The sequence below is a fragment of the Sus scrofa genome, chromosome 6, assembly GCF_000003025.6.
Source record: "Sus scrofa isolate TJ Tabasco breed Duroc chromosome 6, Sscrofa11.1, whole genome shotgun sequence".
NCBI classification, from domain to species: Eukaryota; Metazoa; Chordata; class Mammalia; order Artiodactyla; family Suidae; genus Sus; species Sus scrofa.
Genome location: NC_010448.4, coordinates 73,188,216 through 73,209,356, shown reverse-complemented (window position 1 = coordinate 73,209,356; position 21,141 = coordinate 73,188,216). Strand labels below are relative to the sequence as shown.

At 47.7% G+C, this 21,141-nt stretch overlaps 1 protein-coding gene across 1 annotated transcript in view; it reads right to left on the bottom strand.

Annotated features, from left to right (window-relative positions):
* Window positions 1-21,141, bottom strand: part of PRDM2 (PR/SET domain 2) — a 104,400-nt gene that overhangs the window by 30,915 nt on the left and 52,344 nt on the right. Inside the window, 3 exon segments of the mRNA XM_021097561.1 lie at window positions 2,956-6,415; window positions 6,418-7,344; window positions 12,405-12,515. Coding sequence (XP_020953220.1) covers window positions 2,956-6,415; window positions 6,418-7,344; window positions 12,405-12,515 — 4,498 coding nt within the window.

Sequence of the window (21,141 nt, the reverse complement as noted above, 5' to 3'; positions counted from 1 at the left end):
GATGTGTTAGAAGGGAGCAGAAAATGTACCTCTGTCCTTGCCCTTTCGTCTCACAGTCCACGGAAATGAACCCTCAGCAACAGCTCTAAATGCAGTCAGTCCCACCGCTGAGCCACACGTGGGCTCTGACCCGACCCAACCCGACCTGGAAGGGGAGCCCACCTGCCAGCAAGCGCACTGGATTAAGAGCTGGTAACAGAAGAATCGGGAGATGGTGGTATATGCCTGGTGTCCTCTGCAGCTCTGTCTTAAAACGGGATTTGGAGCACATGTCTTTTTCACAACCTGATCTGGCATAATGGCCTGTGCTCCAGGAAATGACCAAATGGCAAATTCTGCTGAGTCCTCAGTGTTGAATGGAAAACTGACTTCGTTCACAAGGCTGACTGCAAGCAAATACTTGAAAATCTGTGGAATCCTAAATTGGCATTTGAACGTAAAATGCCTGAGTGTTGAAGACAAGCCCTTAATCACAGTTATGACGAAACACACAGGAAAGGGTGTGCTGCCAGTTCCGGGGTTAAGTCCTCGACTATGCAACGGAGCAAGGACAGCGAAATCACTGAAAGCAGGGTGAGAGCGGGTATTTCCAAACATGCCATGAAATCGTCCCTGAATAAAATTTACAAGCAGAAATGTACTGAGAAGGAAAGAAGACTAGTTAAGACAACTAACTTCTTGCCTGTGTGGTACAACACCACGGGCTGAGGATGAGGCCTCTGCCAAGAGCCCCGGGCTGACACTGATGGACTGCCACATCCCCCAGGCCTGAGCCCGGGGTCCTCGCTTCATACCCAGCTCACTACAAGGTACTGAGAGGACCACAGCTCTCTGAAGAAACGCTCACTCTTCTGCCCAGATAGTCAAAGCATGATGTCCCACCAAACGTCCATTGCGTAATTCCTAAAAATACTTCCCAAGTTTATGGTCACTGTGTAAGTGGACCCCCATGAAAAACACACGTCCTTCAGCTGTGTCCACAGCCCAGTTTCAGTGACTCCCACAGAGTGAGGACCGCCACTGGGGAAGCCTGCTGCTACCACCTACAGTCACGATACTATCAATGTCTTCTTGGCTGATTCTTTCCTGTTTCCATTTAGGCCCAGTTTCATTCCTGCAACGCTGACTTTCAACCAAAGCAAAATAATCAAAACTAACTGGAGCAAAGAGCAGACACACAACGTTATCAGGCACTTCGGTCCTTTGCAGTCTTAATGGTTCTTCAAAAGCAGAGGATGAACTTCACGAATCTAGTTACTCAAGGGGCTTTCCTTTATAACACTTTAATTTTTTCCCATTAACTTTACCCTTGAACTGTACAAATGGGATCCAGTACAAAATAAATGATTCTTCCATAAAATAGCGGAAACAACAGGAAATATATACAGTACATTCTAAAGCATCAACCACCTGGGATATGTTTCTTAGTACAGTCTGTGAAAATGATGGCATGGTTTGGTTTCTTTAACCTTGAAAAGGACGGTTCAAGAATGTCCCGTGGCTGTGGAACTTCCAGGACACAGACTGAGGACAAAGAGGTACACGGTCAAGCTGCTACAGGCGGGCAGTCGGGACAGCTGATAGACAGGTGCTCACGTCCACTAGTGCTGTGCACGTGTGCGCCCGGGCCAGAGGCCAGGTGCTGAGCAAGATCTACACCAACCGTCTGTTTAGCCCTTTTAGGAAGCAGCTTTGAAAAAATCTACTGTCAGCCCTTGGCTACATACTGATCTTCTCTCCCTTTTCAGCCACAACCTAACGGCCAGCACCAAGGGCTCCACCTCAGCGACTCTGCAGTGATCACAGCACCGGTGAGTCTCGTGACCTCTCCCGACGGCAGTGCCCCTGTTCCCGCACCCCACCCCCGGGGTAACCACGTCTGTTTGCTTAAAACACTGAAGAATGCTGAGACGCTGAAAGTTACAGCTGAGAAAGCCTAGAGGCACGCAGCTCGCTCTAAAAGGACCAGATTTAAACGCTCTGCAGCAGTCCCGGCTGACGATGAGTAGGTTCCCCTGAGATGGACCCGCGGTCCTCCTTCCCAAGAGTGCACGCCACTCACATCTGAGTAACTTACGAAGTCTGAGAGGTCAATGTAACAAATTCAACTAAGAACAGTTCTAAGCAAGGAAAACAGGGAAGAAACAGTGAAATCCCCCAGATCTAGGATGAGCTCTGACGTCGCCAGTGGGGAAACAAAGGCACTGACACGTGGGACGACCTGCCCTGGGTCCCCATCTGAGCCTGAAAGCACCACAAGGGCCTGGCCTCGGCACACATGCTCTCCCGCTCCTCCTCTCCGTGGGAAGCGGGCTGTTAGTCACCTTGTGCCCGGACACACCAGGAGTTGGGGGGGGAGACATACGGCATTTGAAAAGGAATAGGGTGCTATGTTTTGATTTATTTTAACTAAGAGGCAAGTTTTTAAAATTAAAACAATAAAAGCAGTCTCAGTTGCAAGAACTTAACCACAGAAATACTAAGCAAGACTGTCATGTGGCTGGATCGAACTCCAGGATCCATCTGAACATAAGAAGTGAGCTACGATCAGGAAATAATATAGGTGACACTGGGATACCACCCAAAATAAAGAGGGAGCTTGCGGGAATTTCACCTTTTCCTAGCAGGGTACTTCTGGGGAGCTTTTCGTGGTTTCAAACTCAATTCATAATGGGCCCCGTTTAAAGAAATGGTACCACTTTGTGAGCCCCACGTCTGAAATCAAAGCTGTGTGTGTCCAGCGCTACAGCGGCCAAAGCATGACCCTCCTTCATGTCTGTCTACACCTTAAGCAACAGCTATTTCCTTTAAATGCTTGTGTCAAAATAGTGCAGGAACAAGAAAAAACAAAAACAAAAAAAGAGCCATTGGGCAAGGAGAGTGTTTTCTTGCAACTGTCTCCCCCCACCCCTGGCTCTTGAGCTCTGAATCCTCTGGCCTTGGAGACAGGCTTACCTCAAGTCCTTCAGCTCCTGCTTGCCCCCGCTGTCCTCCCTCCTGCTCTCGCTGGGGTCTGCAGCGGCTGCCAGCTGCAGGCTGCGGGTGATCGGCCCACCGCTCCGTTCTCTAGATTTGACATTGAACCGGTCTGTTCTTTTCTTACTAGCCAGGGCCGACTTGCTCTGTAGGACAGCCCGGCTTTTCTGTGCCCTCACGTGTAGGCTCCGAGACGTCTTGCCCGAGAGCTGGGCGGCGTGGTTCTTGGCTGCAGCTTTGGGTTTCTTGGCCTCGCTGTGAGTCACTTTGGCCATTCGGATCGGGCTTGAGTTCCTTAAAGAGGAGCTTGGTTTTTTGGACTTAACCGAAGCTGCGAACTTAACATTCTGCTTGGACCTGAAGGACGAGGCAGGTGGCGGGAGCGACGTGGGGCCCGAGCTGCGGGCTCTGGTCTTGCCCAGGGGCGCCTGCACGCTCTGCATTTTAATCTCCGCATCCGCGGTCCGCCTGCGGTGGCTGCTGCTGCTGCTGCTTTTGTCACTACCCGCAGGGGATGGATGCCCACCTTTCTTGGATGAATGGGAAACTTTTTTTTTGGAAGGGGAAAGAGGCTTTTTGGGACAGCTGAAGGCGGCGTGCTTGTTCAGGCTGCCGATGTATGTGAACTCTCGGCTGCAGTACGGGCAGATGTGCGAGGCGGCCTCGGGGGCATGTTTTAGGTCGGCCTTCTGCTTGGCAGATTTGTTTTTTTGAAGGATTGCTTTCTGGACAAGCTGGTTTTTTTTCTTCAACGCATTTAATTTGAGCTTATTCGAGGACATCTTGCTGAGCTCGACGCTGAAGTTCAGCCTTTTGGGCTGCCCCATGCGTCTGAAGGCATTCTTCCCGGCGTTGTCCAAAACCACCACGCCGTTTTTGGGCTGCACGGTCTGCTTCAACGGGACGGGGTTCTTCTTGGGGGTGTACCTCTTCTTGTCGCTAGCGGAAGCACACGCCAGGATGTGTTTGTGCAGCTCGGGCATGTTGTCCACACCCTTCCCACACTTGGTGCAGCGGATGGCGGTGGTAAACGTCTGTGGGATGTTGTGTGTCGTGAAATTTGTGGCCGTCACGCCAATGCCCAGGGGGCTGCGGTGATGGTACTGAAATGGAGGCGGTTTAAAGCTCGGGTAATGCTGATTGAGACCCAATCGGACATCCGGATCTTTCGTCTTTATTCCAGAAGCCATTATTTTTATGGTTGTGTAAAGCTCTTCGGAAGAATCGTTCAACTCCTCTTCTTCCTTAGATGTTTCCAAAGGATCTTCCGGCAAACCCTGCATGTGCTCCGCACGTGCCTTGCTGGGGTCTGTAAAGTTCTGGGGCCTCAGGGTGCCACTTTCAAACTCGTGGTGTGTGCACGCCTCATCTGGGTGGAGGTCGCGCTGGTGCTGCTGCAAATTGCACAAAAAAGCAAATTCTTTTTTACAAACCGAACACACAAAGATATTCCCCACTCCATGAAGCAAAAAGCGATGTTCTGACAAATCAGTTTTAGCCTTAAAGAGCTGCACACAAAATTCACATTTGAAGGGCCAGTCTTCAGCATGAACGGATAAATGTTTGGTTAGATCTTTAATGGAAAGAAAAGGCGATTCACAGACGTTGCAGACAAAGTTTTTGTTGAATGTCTCCTGAACGACAGCCCGCTCCGCGGCAGCCTGGGCTTCTTCCCTGGCTTTCAGATCCTCGTTCTCTAACTCCTCCTGCTTGAAAGAGATCATGGGGAGAGAGGCTTCCAGGTTATCCCCTGAGGACACCACGGAGGAGACTGCGGAGAGGGGAGGTGGTGAGGGGGAGGAGGAGGACGACGACGAAGAGAAGGAAGATGAGGAGGAGGAGGAGGAGGACGAAGAGAGGGTCGGAGGCCCAGGTGAAGCAGCAGACGGAAGGGGCTCCACGGAAGGAATGGGAGACGGCGAGGGAGACACCGTCGGGGACAGAATCGGAAGCGGGGACTGGGCGGCGGCATTCGAGAGAGGAGAAGGACAGGCATGAGGGGATGTCCCGGAGGAGGCGGCTGGAAGAGGGAGAGTAGGAAGCAGGGGAGGGGGTGGCGTGGCCACGGTTAACACAGGAGGACAGGGTGGAGGGGAAGAGGGATTGGTTGGGGTCAAGAGAGGCGGCAGCTGCCCAGAAGAAAGGGAAGACGTCTGCGGGGCAGGTGACCGAGGAGAAACCTCAGGAGGAGACTCAGCAGCTGGGGCAGATAAACCAGAGTCAGGACCAAGGAGGTCAGGATCCGGATGGGGATCTGGGGGTTTACAAGGACTGGGGCTCCTGGTCACATCCGGAGCATTTTCTACAGGTAAATCGACGCCGTTGTATTCATTGAGAAGAACCTTCTGCAGCATGCAAGTGGTTGGCTTCTTTTTCTTTGCGGCATTGCAGGCTGGCTGCACCAAGTGATTCTCTTTGAACTCCTTGCCTTCGGAGTCACTGCAAGGCTTTTTATGCACGCTGAGATCCAACACAGACTCCCACTGGACCGGCATCTTGCCCGTACCCTCAGCCTTCTGTTTTACACCGCTCGATAAATCCAGCGGCTGCTGGTTGCACACATTGCTAAAGGAAGAACTAGCTGCCCACTCTTTAGGTACTTTATAGTCATCAAAGCCTGGCGGGCTCCCAGTTTCCCTCTCGTCTCTCCCAGACAAACTCCAGGCTGGGGAGTTGCTATGACTTTCCAATTTGGGCTTTTTGGAGCTTAGAACTGCCTCCGTCCACGTGGCTTTCCCGTCACCTGGCTTTCCGAAGTCTCGGAGGGCAGGACTGTGCTGGGGAGAGCTGGGCGGAGAGCTGGTCCGCCTCTTAAACCTGCTCGAGGTCACAGGCAGCATCGAGGCAGGAGCGGACACGCAGACAGGGCCCAACTTGGGTATCTCAGCGGCTGAAATCCCTGCGGGGGGAGTTAGTTTCTCCTGGGTTTGAAGAAGCTGTTTGAGCTTCGATGACAAATACACGTTTTTCTCTTTGTGGAAGGACACGGCCTCTGTCGTCGCTATGCTGAGGGGCAGGCTCAAGGAGCAGGAGGCAGCTACCGGCTCTGACTCGGCTTCAGCTTTGATCTTGGGTAACACAGGAGGACTAGTGGTTCTGCGCTTCTTGGACTCACTGTTTGTGCTGCTGGAAGGCTCCTTAGGAAGATCATCTGTGACAGGGGCCTGTGTGGTCTTTATGTTTTGAGTAATTTCCACGGTAACGGGCGCCAGCAGACAGTTTATGCCGTACACGTCTGCGGGGCCGGATTCCATCTCAATGACGTCACAGTTACTCGTGCTGCTGCTGGTGGGAATCTTGCCGTCGATGTAGTAATTGAGGTTTTCGGAGATGTTGCTGGAGATGTCCATGATGTACACGTCGTCCGCCTCCCCCTCCTCCTCCGGCTCCGTGCTGGGCACGTAGACGCTCTGGGCAGGGGGCGCCTGCCCGGCCGGGGCCGCGGCTCCTCCAGGAGGCCGCCTTTCCGCCGCACGCCCTTGGGGATGAGATGGCGCTCGTGCACTCGGCGCTGGTGCCGCCGCATGTTGGTGTGAGTCCCAAAAACCTTCTTACAGTATTTGCACGGATGCAGCTCTTTGACGTCCCCGTTCTCTTCTGCAACGGAGGAACGGACCGTTTCTTGCGAGGCTTTCTCCGAATGCAAGGCTAGACAGTCTTGCCCAAGCGCGGGAGGAGGCGCGTCCTCCCTGGGGGCGGCCGCGTCCCCGAGCGCCAGGCCGTCGGCGGGGTCCTCGGGCTGCGGCGGCGTCAGGCTGGGCTTCCGCTTCAGCCCCGCCTCGTGGCGCCGCTCGTGCCGCCTCCTGTTGATCTGCGTGCCGAAGGCCTTGCCGCAGTACTTGCACTTGAAGGCGTGGTTGACGGTGGACAGGTGGATGTGCGTGTGCCGCTCCAGCCCCTGTTTGGTGGTGAACTTCCTCTCGCAGTGCTGACACGGAAACAGGAACGTTTCGAACACGTCTCCGTTGGCCTCCTCTTTAGCTCTGGGAACGGTGCTAACAGGGGTTACCTCTGGGGAGGCCTCGGGAGTTTCCTTCAAAAGCGCTTTTGGTTCTTCTAATAAATCCTCTGGCTTCTCGTCACACCGTATCTCAGGCTCCTTTGGGGAACTTTCATTTGGCACGTCAGCTACTGTGTCCCCCTCGTCTTCCAGCTCCTCCTCTTCCTCCTCTTCCTCCTCCTCCTCCTCCTCCACATCATTGGCCTCACAACGCGTTGCTTCCAGCTCCGCTTCTGGTCCAGTCTGAGGCTCGCAGGCAGGGGCAGGGACCTCACGCTCTGGAAGCACATCCTGACTGCCAGCCTCCTGCGGGACGGCCGGCTGCTCGACGGCAGAGGCTGAAGGCTTCTCGTCTTCGTCTTGGGGGCCTGGAAAGCACAGGAAGGCAGAGGCACAGGAGTGAGGGCAAACACTAGCCACTCTGCGATCAAACTGCACTATTCGAGTTATTCCTCTGATCACATAAACCGTGCCAGAGAGACTGCGACCACAGACAACTCCGTGCTCTCATTTATAAAGTTATACTGGATATAAATCCATTTCATTCCTTCAACAAATGTTTACAGAGCACCTGCTGTATATCAGGAACTCGGTGGGCAGTGAGGGTACAGTGTGAACCACATATGCCCACAAGGAGCTTCCCTGTTCACTCACACACAGAAATCCTACTACTGAAAACTGTGCTGGAGGAGCTAATCCCGAAACTCAGAGACGAGTCGTGAATTTCAATTTTCCGTGATTCCAAACTGAAACAAGGAAGCTGTGGACATCTTACCAGATGAGAGTCTGAGCGGTCTGTCTGGAATGGATTCTCTCTCTTTCCTGATTAAAACTATATATGAAGCTAGAACATTTTCCACAATCAGAGGTTTTTTTTAAGTAAAAAGAGTTTCAGAGATATCTCTTCCAAGCCTGATCAAATTCATCGAGGACTAAGGAGTACCTCAGAGAAGGAAAAAGGAATCCCAAGTCACCTCTGAGTCTCCATGCCCAGGAGAGACCCACTCTGACGGGACCCGAGGTTAAGTGGTCGGGAAGGCTCACCAGCAAGGTGACAGGTGAGCAGAGACCCAAAGGAAATGAGTCCTGCACAAACCTGGGGGAGGAAACGGCAGGTGCATAAGCTGAGTCAAGGGCCTGCTAGACGTGTTCGAGGAATGGCCAGGAAGTTGGAGGGGCCAGGGAGGTGGGGCAGGGAGGAGAGGAGGAGGTAACATCAGCCCATACAGAACCTTGCAGGCTGCTGACCTCTTCTCTGAGTCAAAAAGGGAGCTAGCAGAAAGTTCTAACAGAAAAATATGACTGCCTGGAATGTTAGAGGATCACTCCAGCTGCTATGTTATGAGGAAGGCAGAAAACTGTAGGTGGACAAGGGTGGAGGCAAGAGCCTCCATATCCTCCAGAAGGGCAGAGGGGAGGGCGAGGGTGGCAAGGGAGGAGGCGGGAGCGGTCAGACTCTGGACACATCTTGGAGATGAAGCTGACAAGACGTGCTTGCTGGTGATGGGGGGGTTATAAGGGTCAAGAAAGTGTCACAGCAACTGCAGTTATTCTGTTCACTGAACTGTATTAGACTGGGGGGAAGTCTTGAGTGTGTCTGTGTGCACGGGGGTGGGGGGGGAACGACTAGAATTTACTCTGGATGTGCTGAAGTCTGAGGTACCTGATAGATATCCCAGTAAAGACATTAGCTAGACAGGCACCCTGGTAAGGACATTAGGTAGTTCCACAAAGAGGCTAAGCCTAGAAAGTGCCAATTCCTCAGACTAGCCATGGCGCCTGGAGCTGGGCCTGGACGAAGTACCTGGAGAGTGAACACAGATAGAGAGGGGGGTGACTGTGTCCCCAGATGACTGCAGTACCCAGAGGCCAGAGGCATAGCCAGGGAGGTACCTGCCAGCCAAGAAGGTGCTGGCCCTTACCTACAGAGGGAGTGATCAGCTGTGTCCAGAACTGCTGATGGGCCAGGTAAAGTGGAACTAAGAACTGAACGTTCAGGAGTTCCCGTCGTGGCGCAGTGGTTAATAAATCCGACTAGGAACCATGAGGTTGCGGGTTCGGTCCCTGCCCTTGCTCAGTGGGTTAAGGATCCAGCGTTGCCTTGAGCTGTGGTGTAGGCTGCAGACTCGGCTCGGATCCCGAGTTGCTGTGGCTCTGGCGTAGGTAGCTCCGATGAGACCCCTAGCCTGGGAACCTCCATATGCCGCGGGAGCGGCCCAAGAAATAGCAAAAAAAAAAAAAAAAAAAAAAAAAAGAACTGAACGTTCATTTGCCAAGGAGGAGGTGTGGTGATCGTGACAACAGCATGAGTGGAGCACTGGGGACAAATGCCTCATGGAATTCAGAAGAGAACAGGAGGAGGAAGGGGAGGCAGGGAGAGGAGAAGCAACTCTTTCAAGTGCAGCTGTAAAGGAAGCAGAGAGATGGGGAGGGGCCAGAAGGAAACGGGGACGGCCAGGGCCTCTGGGACAGGAGATGCTGATGATGGTCCACGATGCTGCCTTCTCTGCAATGCCACCTAAGCCTCTGCTCGATGCCACCCCTTTTACTGTAGACACCAAAGAGTTAAAGAAGGTCCTGCAGAAGGAGGGCCGCTCCCACCTCTCCGGGTTCTATGAACTGGCTCCTCCCCTATTCGCCAGACAAACATTTACCACCTGTCTCTCAGCACCAGGTGAAAAAGGCCATCAAGCGCCTTATCCTCAGAGAGCCCGCCCCACTCTTTAACAGGAGCCAAGCAGGCAGGAAGCAGTGCCATCAGGAATTCGTGGTTAAGCTTGGGGAAGGACATGCTGCTACAGAAGCACCTAGGAGGATTTCCCAGTGGCCTGGTTTATCAGGGAAGGCTCTTCAGGAGAAAGCACTAAGCAGGTGGAACCTGAAGGCCAAGGACAGAAGAGGAAAATCAAACACGCAGCACACTATAAATGAGTCTGGACTTGGCTGGGGGCCATGGGGAGCCATTAAGATATTCTCAAGCAGGTGAGTGTCATCCGGGAGGTGTGGCTGTAACACCTCTAAGGGACTGGGAAGAGGCAGAAAACCTGTACTGATGCAGTGGCATGAGAAGGGAGATGCTGTCTACACTGAGAGATGGAAATGGGAAGATGCAGAAGAGGCAGGAAAAACAAAGGCGCCAGACCACTGAGACACAGGAGTCCTGTCAATAACTCGATGACTGCCTGGACAGAGGGGGCACGAAGGGGTTTAAAAGGCCAACCCTTCCAAGCGCTGCCCACGCAAGGCACAGATAACAAGCTCAATGACTGAGCCCTAGTCTTGCTGTTTCCCGGGACTGGCGGTCTTCTTTTTATCCACCTATTCCCATCACCACTCGCAAAGAGGTTTCTGCCTCTAAACAGACACTGGCCTTCTCTCCTCCAAACACATTTCTTAAATTCCACGAGGTTTCCACAAACTAGGAAACCAGTCATTTGACGGTGGTAAAGTACTTCAAATTAGGAGCTAACTCCTTTTCAGATACATTTTCAACAAAGACCTAGCATACTGCTAAAAAAGTCAAAGTGAAAGTAACAATTCTAAGCCTCAAAAATTCTTTTATAGAGTTCATTTTTAGCCAAAATCCATGACTTCTTTGAATGGAAAAAAAGATTCTGTCACTGGTAAACAGTCCCAGATTTAAAACCGTCCAGACTAATACACACCCAAATGTGTCCACACATCTGATGAGGTCTGGTGAGTTTTCAACTTAAAGGAAGGTGTGCAAAACACTAAGGAGGAGTCTAGACCGTGTGCTCAGTACGCAGACCACTTTCTGAAGACCAAAGAGAACGTTCAGGAGAAGCTGACCTCCACACTGCACAGAACCAGCACTGACCAGCCGTTCCATAAACAGGTAAATATCAAGAATCTTTTTTCAGAGGGCCTGATGTTGTATCAGGAAAAAAGAACTCTTCTGAAGTACTGAAGGGGAGAGGAAACTGTTGAAAAAAAATTTTTTTTTTTAAATTCTGCCACAAAAGGTAGTAAGGTACTCTAGTATTTTCGTTGTTGTTATTCAAACAAACGTCTTAGCAAACCTGCCATCAGCAGGCTTAGAACTTAGTTTCTCAGGGCTCTGGGAAATAGATTTGTCTATTCTTGCCATGTAAGATGCCACAGAACATTACAATCCTTTATGCACAACTCTTTTTTTTGGTCTTTTGTCTTTCTAGGGCTGCACTCATAGCATATGGAGGTTCCCAGGCTAGGGGTCTAATCAGAGCTACAGCTGCCGGCCTACACCAGAGCCATAGCAACTAGGGATCCGAGCTGCATCTGTGACCTACACCACAGCTCCCGGCAACACTGGGATCCTTAACCCACTGAACGAGGCCAGGGATCAAACCTGCAACCTCATGGTTCCTAGTCGGATTCATTTCCGCTGCCCCACGATGGGAACTCTATGAACGACTCTGAGCAAGCTCTGATCTCTGCCAACTTTGCTACATAACAAATTAAGACACACCCCTCACATCTACTGGCAAGAGTCTCCATACAGTGATCAGTCGCCGTGGGCATAGGGCAACTTGCCTTCAACCCATGTCTTTGGACATTGTAGAGGGCCCAGACTAAATTCTCGGAAGGGGCTAGAAAGCAGAAAATTTTGTGGGAAACACAAAGAAATAAAATAGGAATTTAAATTCTAGCAAAAACCAGAAGCACTTTTCATTCTAATATATAAGATCAAAGGTATCTTGATATTATTGGGGAAACTTAACTGAAGTACAAAACATACCTCAAGGGTATACATGAAAAGTGCCCAGCAAGGTGAGATGCTTACCAAGGAAGCACCCTGCTGCGCCCACCACCTGGACCAGCACTGGACCAGTACCGGCCCCAGAAGCCTCCTCATGCTCCTGCCGGTCTGGCTTCCAGCACCACAGACTGGCTTCCAAGGTTTGGAGTTTTACAAATTTTTTCTAAATGCAATCATACAGTAGGTTCCATTTTATTTTAACCGGGGAATAACCTCATTTTATTTTATCTATTTATTTATTTTTGGTCTTTTTGCCATTTCTTGGGTTGTTCCCACGGCACACAGAGGTTCCCAGGCTAGGGGTCGAATCGGAGCTGTAGCCACCAGCCTATACCAGAGCCACAGCAACTCGGGATCCAAGCTGTGTCTGCAATGCTGGATCCTTAACCCACTGAGCAAGGCCAGGGACTGAACCCGCAACCTCATGGTTCCTAGTTGGATTCGTTAACCACTGAGCCACGACGGAAACTCCCGAAATAACCTCATTTTAAACAAGGAAAGTCTTCAGTAACTATTTGAAGGGGAGGTGGGATAAATTTGGGCAGCCTTTTTGCTGTTTAACCCTTTAGGGTTTTGAGGTGATTCTAAGAAGAGCATTCCAAGAGATACAAAGTGACAGCACCCGGCAATATATGCCCCACTCACTCAGGTCCAACGCCCAAAACCTACCTTCCGCAGAATCTCTCATATTTGCAGAGCTGGAATCTGGCTCACTTGTCTTCAGTTGTGTATCTTCGGTTTTGTTTGCTTTGTTTTTATTCTCTTGGGATTTTTTCTTCCCTGAAACACAGTATTTATTTATTTGTTTGTTTATTCATTTAGTCACTCACTAGTATCCTGAATCCTTGAAGGAGACAATGGCTAATCTAAACATAGTAAACTGTGTATTTCTAGGCAATTATTATCTCAGATTCCTGAAGAAGAAAGAAACTGATGATGAACATGAATGCTTTTAAGTCATGTCAAAGCAAAAGAAATTCATAAATTCTGTATTTTTGAGAATCTTGGGCAATAGTTCCCCTTACAGCTGTAAAAGCTATCAAACTTATAATGCATTTGAGAAAAGTTAACAATAATGAAATCCAAGGAAAATTACATAACAGCACTAAATTTCAATATCACACACTAGGAAGTGGCAAAAGTCTAGTTATTTATAAGAAGCACATTAGAGAAAAACAACACGTTAAAACTTGAGGCCCTTTGAAAAAATGATTATAAAAGGCACCTACACATCCACTAACCGTATCTTAGTTAAGATATGATTATCCAGACTTGCCAAACTAAAACAGAAGCATATCAAATACAGGAGCAGTTCTGAATAATTCCTGTCAGCTGGCATGAGGGGTCCGGGGGACCCGACTCTGGGCCCAGTACCATTTAATATTCCATTAACAATTCGGAGAATGCAAGTCAGGAAACACTAACTGCATTCCCGGTGATAACACAGTTCACAAGATTAAAACGCAACACATTTCTGACAAGCTGGAACAAGGAACTCAAGTCACCAAGATACAGATAATTCTCTACAGAAATACTAATACTAAAGGTTTGGAAATTCAGTTTCTTTAAGATTTAATCAGAATTTGTCATCTTTTCCCAGGTAGCTTTTGTTTTTCAGTTTTTACTCATCTTCCCCAAACCTTTCTCTTTCTGCAATGCTCTCCCAGTCATCAGCTCAAAAGCTCTAGGAGCTGTCCTATCTCCTTCAGGACAAGCCTCTTAATTCCTTATCTCTGACTTGATAAAATGACAAACTAGAAACCAGTCATAGCTGTTGGAAAATGGTATTCTCCACAGCAGAGGATCATTACAGAGGCGTATATAATTAAGTAAAATACAGACAACAGATGAAAATGAGGTCAGAGACACAAAATCATCACGGCAAAGATCATAATGATTAAAAATAGAAACATCAATTACAATACAAAGCAAGCATTAATGCTAAAAAAAAAAACCCTAGATTTTGATAACTAAGGGATTCAACAAGAAAAAAAAGTATAAAATAGTTAATAATCGGCCATGTGTTAGTCTTAAAAGTATAAAATACTTAATAATCAGCCATTTGTTAGTCTTAAAATATCACTTTAGGGAGTTCCCGTCGTGGCGCAGTGGTTAACGAATCCGACTAGGAACCATGAGGTTGTGGGTTCAGTCCCTGGCCTTGCTCAGTGGGTTAAGGATCCAGCGTTGCCGTGAGCTGTGGTGTAGGTTGCAGATGTGGCTCGGATCCCGCGTTGTTGTGGCTCTGGCGTAGGCTGGTGGCTACAGCTCCGATTAGACCCCTAGCCTGGGACCCTTCCATATGCCGCAGGAGCGGCCCAAGAAATGGCAAAAAAAAAAAAGACCAAAAAAAAAAACAAAAACAAAAACAAAACAAAAAAATATCACTTTAAATCCCTAATTCTTCAGCCTGTATAAAAAAATAAAAAAATAAAAAATAACTATATAAAACCTTCACTCTAATTCATGGAAACACACTCATCTGTTCGTTTCTAAAGGCAGCTAACATGGAACCCAGGACACGGGCCTACACTTCCCTGGAATCAGACTGCAGAGAGATGGCCAATCTGCCTCCCCAGGTGGACGGGCTACAACCCGAGCCCCTCCGTAAGGGGCAAGGACATGGACGAACCCTTCCATACTCTAGGAAGTGACCTCCTCTTTTTCAAGCTTCCTCCCTTTGTCCACTGAACAGCTCTTAGCCTAAATCTGAGGATGACAGAGCCTCTTGAGAAATGCAGCTGTTTTTAAGGTAATCTGGATTCAACCAGTTTTCTTATCCTCATTATGACACTTGCCTGGCCCTGTCTGTGATGCCTGGTCCGTATCAGACCACTGGTGGTGAACAATGCAGAGATAAATGACTACCTCTACTGCTGCAGTTCATGTCTGATGAGGTTCACAGAAAGGGCTCCCAGGGCCCTCAAGTGCTTGACTCAGAGTTATCTGCAGAAAGGTCTCCCCTGGATCAAAACCCCAAAATTGTTATGAAACATCAATACCACCTTATGTACGCCAAGCGGGGCTGAGAACACGACCCCTTTCTCACTAACCTCTTACTTGCTACTCTGTGCAGATGGGAACTTCTGAAATAAACAAAAACAGAGGTCTAAACCTCTTATGTATTAACTTTACATACATTTCTTTTTTAAAGAAACACAGAACAATCCCTTGCAAAAACAATTCAAACATTTTCCTGAAACCTAGCAAGCGTGCTATGAAACTAGCAGCAGCAGACTGTACAAAAAAGAGGGTGGCCTATATGTAAACAGAGTGTTAAATAAGTAAAATTTCTAGATTTACACAAAGCAAAGCACCACTTTTAACTTCTGACCATTCATTAACATATACTAAGAAGAATGAAATCACATAACTAAAAGGTAAAAGTGACAGTTTAAGTTTTAATCCCTGCAAAAAGAGTATTAGAACACTCCGCTGATAGTGAACATCACACGTCTCCCACTGGGACTCTCCACACCTAGCGAATGAGCGGTGCCATCCTACACCCCCCCAAAGGTCCTCTTTAAAAACCAGGGCCAGGAAATCCCGACGCCCCGTGAAGAGAAGCCACCTGCGGTAGGGACACGTGCATTCTACTCAAGGGGCGAAGAGGAGGTCCCCCCACAGGCTGCTACAGGCCACCAGGGCGTCTCACCTGCAGCGCAAGTGACTTTCGGGGCCAAGCACCCTCTGCTGTGGAGCTGCCTGATCACAAGAGGACACTGAGCAGCTCACCTGACCTGCACCCACTAGGTGCCAACAGCAGGCCCCTCCTTCTAGCTGTGACAACAAAGTCTCCAGAGGCGGCCGGAGGGCTCACCGAAAAGGGGGAGGGGGTGTCTCTCGGGGCTAATCCAATACAGTAGCAGTCACCAAAGACACCGGGACTCCACAGCCTATATACATACTTAAAATTTTAAAGGACTTGAATAACACTAACAAACCAATTCTAAAAAGTAAGAAATGAAGCAATTAGACTTGATTCCTAAGTGCCGGTGGTGAACACTGACAGACTGTTTATGACAGAAATGACTTAGGAGTCCAATCATCACACTCACTCACGGAACTGAAACTACCTGGTACATGAAATGATTTTCTCAGTCTTTATCAGAACCCTCTAATGCTCAAGTTACTTTCCATTAGGACTGCAGACTAGAGGTGAAGGGGCCACTGAAATCACCTGTCCTACCTGCTACTTTGTGAGAGAAACTGCAGACCAGGGTCCCAGGGAAACCACCAGTCTATGCCAGGAGAGCAGTTAGAGCTGGAGTAGCCTGACTCACTTAGTCTGCTCAGTGTCACCCACAAAGCCATCGACTGACTTGTAATAACAGCAGCTGGACCTTGCTGCATTTCCTGGCTTCTGTTCTGTATGTAATCAAATTAAAAGAAAAAAACAAAAACCACTTATAACCAAAAACAACCTGTAAGGACTGTCACAAAGACAGGGGGACGTGTTAGTTTCTGGCTGTGGGCAGGAGGCACCTGGAAAACCGGTCCGGCAGAGCCGCTGGGAGCCTGGTAAGTACACGTGTGCACTTACCATCAGGTTCCTGAAGGGTCCTACACAGAGGCTCTGCCAGCTGCGTGCTCCGCTTGGTCTAAACAAGAAAGACACAGGAATGAAACACAAGCAACATGAAATGGAGACGATGACAAAGAACAGAATGAAGGACAGGACAAGACTTGACCCACAGAAGGGAAGGAAACACACAGATAGGAAGAAAAGTGAATGACACAGAGGAAAACAGCAGTCATCCGCTGCATGGGGCTTCTCCCCCACCCCAGCAAGCTAATCACCTTTTGTGTTCTTAATTGGGGACAGGATGTGGTATACTTACTCTCAGGCCTATCCCATGTCCCTGCCTTAGAACTGCAGCCCTGACCCCTTGTATAAAATTTATTTATTTTAGGGCCGCACCCACAGCATATGGAAGTTCCCAGGCTCGGGGTTGAATCAGAGCTGTAGGTAGCTGTTGGCGTACACCACCATCACAGCAACGCCAGATCTGAGCCACATCTGCAACCTACACGACAGCTCACGGCAACGCCAGACCCTTAACCCACTGAGCGAGGACAGGGGTCGAACCCGCAACCTCATGGTTCCTAGTCGGGTTTGTTACCACTGAGCCATGACAGGAACTCCCATGACTCTCATTTTACAAAGACACCCAAGGACCAGAGAGTAAAGTCACCTGCCTGATGTCAGACAACTAAATTGTCTCTGGAGTCAGAATTCAACCTGTGGGTGACAGGACCAAGAGTGCTCTACAACATTTAGTTAAGACCAAAAATGGCATCATAAGAATATCCTATTCTTTACAAAACACTTTATATCCATTATTTCACTCGGTTTCAAGGGCGAATGAAAGGCAAGTGATAGAAAGACTTCCACTACATTTACAGAGAAAGAACAATCAAATTGCAATGCAATTTTTTTTCCATTTCCATTTTCTCTTATGCCAGAAACAAGTTTCAGTCAACAGCACAGAACACCAATTTGTATATGTTAAATAATAACAATAAAACTGGATTTTCTAGGGAAATAGCTTCAATACAGAGAAATCTGACAGCGGCAATGACTACATTTTAAAGACAACGTGTAGCATCATAGCGCTGGTGCCTGCAATGCAAGTTGCAAAAAACCAAAACCGCCTAAAGCATCACATGAATAATTTAAGTTCTGGACTATGTTCTCTTCTGATGAACTAGACAGACACTAGGAAATTCTAAAGAATAATATTTCAGTTTAAAATGTTCAGCCATCAGAGAGAATGCAACATTCTAGAAGGCTTGCTCAAGTTACATTAAAAATTCATCACAACAGTGAAGGCTCATGCATTTGGTGATTTAAATGAATTAAATTTAGAACCATATGTAATTCTACGTGCGCTGCCTGCCTTCTTGCTGGGGAGCTACCCAACTCTGAAGCATAAAACCAGAATTCAGGCTCTGGGCAAAGAAGCAGGTCTATCCCATCTTTGTTTGGGGATCCGTGTATCTTACTCAGGTACACGGATGGTTCCAAATTAGGCAAGACTCCACCTGTGAGGGTTCCACATTCATACCGTGAATGGTCATCAAGGAAAAGGGCTGCCCTGAACAGCAGCCAAGACTGACACACACACACAGCTACCAAGGGGGGTGTGCCTGCTGCCTCCAGGGCCTCACTCCCGCAGCCCGCAGCCCTGCGACTGAACTTCACCCTCTCCAGGCTACTGGGGCTCCACTTGGACAGTTACCTTTGATTGTAAAAGTACAGAACCCAAAATTTCCTTATTTGCCCCCAAGTCTCTCACTGGCACTTGACAGTTTGATAGGCTTTTACATCTTAAAATTCTTCTCCCAAGCCTTAGATACGACTTAGAATGTCCTCCTTCTGTGCACATTCTATTGCAAAACCTTTCTCTCCTTCCTGCCCTGAAATGAGAGGGTTCCTCCTGGGAAATGTGGAGACCGGAAGCATCTTGCACGCAAGGCGGAAGAAAGGCTTCAACAAAGTATCCAACCAAGTGGAGAGTGCAGGTCTTAGAGAACAGAACAGATCTGGAATAATGGAATTAATGGTCTATATTCAAAGGTGAGAGAGAGAAAAGCCCTACAATTTGGAGCAGAAGGAGCCCTGAAGGTGGTTTAACCAAGTTTCCCAAATACACTTCTCTGAGCTCTAGCTCATCACAGAATTGCCCAAAATCTCACAGCAAATTTGTAAATCCAGGACTTTTTTTATTCCCATCCAATTCACTACCCCAGCCACTGTGCTTTAACAGCCTTGTTAGTGACACTGCGGGTTCCAGGTTCACCCTTAAGAAAGAATTAACAGTGCCATCTGTACTTCAGGGAAGTTTTAGAAAATCATAACGAACAGACAAAGTCATGATACATCTTCTTGAATTTCTGAAAGGCAAGGGAGTAGTTTCCATGACAGCAGGCTCAAAAGAGGATGAAAAGCTTAAAGGGGAAAAGGCATAAAGTTTATGTTAAATGACTTCTTTGTAGGATTAAAAAAAGCCCCACACAAACAAGATTTGTAACAGATCAGGTAGTAAGGACAGGGAACCAACGGATCATAGCAGAACTGTCAGCTTCAAGAATGGCCAAAAAAGTGCTGTGTGTGAGCTGCCAGAAGGTGGTCAGGGTTAGGCCTCAGCACTGTTTTCTATCTGGCAGTGGTTTAACATTCTGCAGCGGGTGTGATGAGCAGAGAGAAGAGAAGCTGTAAACAGACGTATAAAATCAGGCTTTCCACAAGAAATTAACAGTCCATTTCGACATCCTTCATGTATCCTTTAAAAAAAAAGAGAGAGAGAGAGAGAAGATATTGAGTTGGCTACCCTGGAGATCATAAAAAGGAACTGGCCAGCCCATCAGGAAACCTGTGGCAGCAGGACTAATGTGAGAGACTGTGACCAGAAAGGCCTCCTTGTGTAAAGGTCGAGGGTGTTACACACGCAGGAATGTGTTATCAGATGATCCGAAGTGGATGTAACAACTGGCCACGGAGAGATCACTAGGTAAACAAGCCACTTGGGGCCTTAGCTGCATCCGTCCATGGGGTTTCAAAGAGAGAAACCTGAAGCAGAAAGATGCTGCAACAGTTGGTTCTTATGAAAGTGATATGCTATACATTTTCTATAGGTTTCGTCTACATAGAAAATAACTTTGAAGTGTACCTGGTAGTAATAAAAATTCTGTTAAGCTCCTAGGGCATAATTTCAAATCTTTTCCTGTAGCTGAACTCCTCACCAAGAGCTGTCTGTAATCCTGGAGGCAAATTAAAAAATAAAACCTCTCTGGTTTTAAGTTGCTCATGGTATTAAAACAAGACTCTAGGCTTTGCTTCAACAGAAACAATGGAACAAAGTTCTGGATTTTTCAGTGCTGCAGATCCCAGTATAAATTCCTGGAATGCTTGCATCCCTGGCGAGGCGAGGGGCGGGGGGTGGCGAGGTGCACCGCCTTTGCCGCTGCCTGAGAGGCTCTGGCTCCCCAGCTTTTCCTCTTGCAAATGTCAGGCTGATGGGAAGAAGAGCTAAGATCACATCTGAAGGGTGCCTTTCTCCTTTTTTTTTTTTTTCTTTTTTTTAAAAAAAAAGGTATTTAGCAGCTTTGACCGGGTAATTCTAAAGACTAGAAATGGTTCCCCAAATAAAATTTTAGTAAATTCAAATTACGAAAGCTTTACATTTCCTTACACTCTTGGGAACCTCAGAAAGTCTTGTGGCATAAACAAAATGGTGTTAGAGACTAATTAAACACTTCTGAAACTTAAACAAGCTGCTAGCCTGTTCTGTTTTACAATTAAATTAATTTCTTGGGTTTTTCTCAGGGGTTTTCAGTAGCCTTTATTTTATAGGGAAAAAATATATATCTGAAGTCTGAAAACTTTATATATAAAGACTGAGTTGGTAACTGCAAAGTAAAGACCTTAATTCAAGTTCAGGTGTTGGTCCCCTGTGGCCAAACAAACCAGGCCTTGGGAGCTGTGGAGGGAGGCAGTGTGCTACAAGCACCTGGCAACCTTAAAACAGAGGGAATGGCCACACCCTTGAGAACTGGTTAGTCTCACCTAAAAGGAAAGTCTTTTTTCCCCCTCTCAAAGCCCATGGTAAATGTTACAATACTGTATGCTGATGAATTATAAAATTTAGCTTAAAAATATTTTCGGGAAGTAAAATCTAGATGTAAATCGGAGTCAACACACAAAAATTCATTCTTTACATTTCTACACAGAAATGCTCACAGGAGCAATGGTCAAGCCATACCCCTAATGAATAAAATCAGGCTACAATTTAGCCAAAGATGTAACCAAGAGGATCTGCATTCAGACGTGGCAGGTGGCTCCCAGTGATGAGATTAGTGAGAGGGTTTGATACTTGCTTCTCCATGGGTTTGTATTTTCTAATTTTTCTAGATGAACATTTGGTTACATGATGTTTAAAAAAAAAAAAAACCTACAAAAAACAAAATTAAGGAGACAACGGAAAATGTTTCATTTGGTTCAGATTAACATACGCAATTTTAATTTTACATCAGAACAATCTGGAATAGGCTCAACTTTCTACTTTGCATGCACAGCAAAAGGTAATGCTCAAGTGTTTCTCTTTTCCATCCTCTAACTGTACACCCCCAAAATGCACTGTCCCCAGAAACACCAAATTCACAACAGAGATACAGTTACAAAGATTCAAAAGGGATTTAAAATACATTTGACCCTTGAACAACTGGAGTTCTGAGAGCTGACCCCTTACAAAGCTGGAAATTTGTGTAAAACTTTTATTTTATTTTTTTTAGGGCTGCACCTGCGGCATATGGAGGTTCCCAGGCTAAGGGCTGAATCGGAGTTACGGCTGCCAGTCTACACCACAGCCACAGCAACGCTAGATTCGAGCTCCATCTGCGGCGT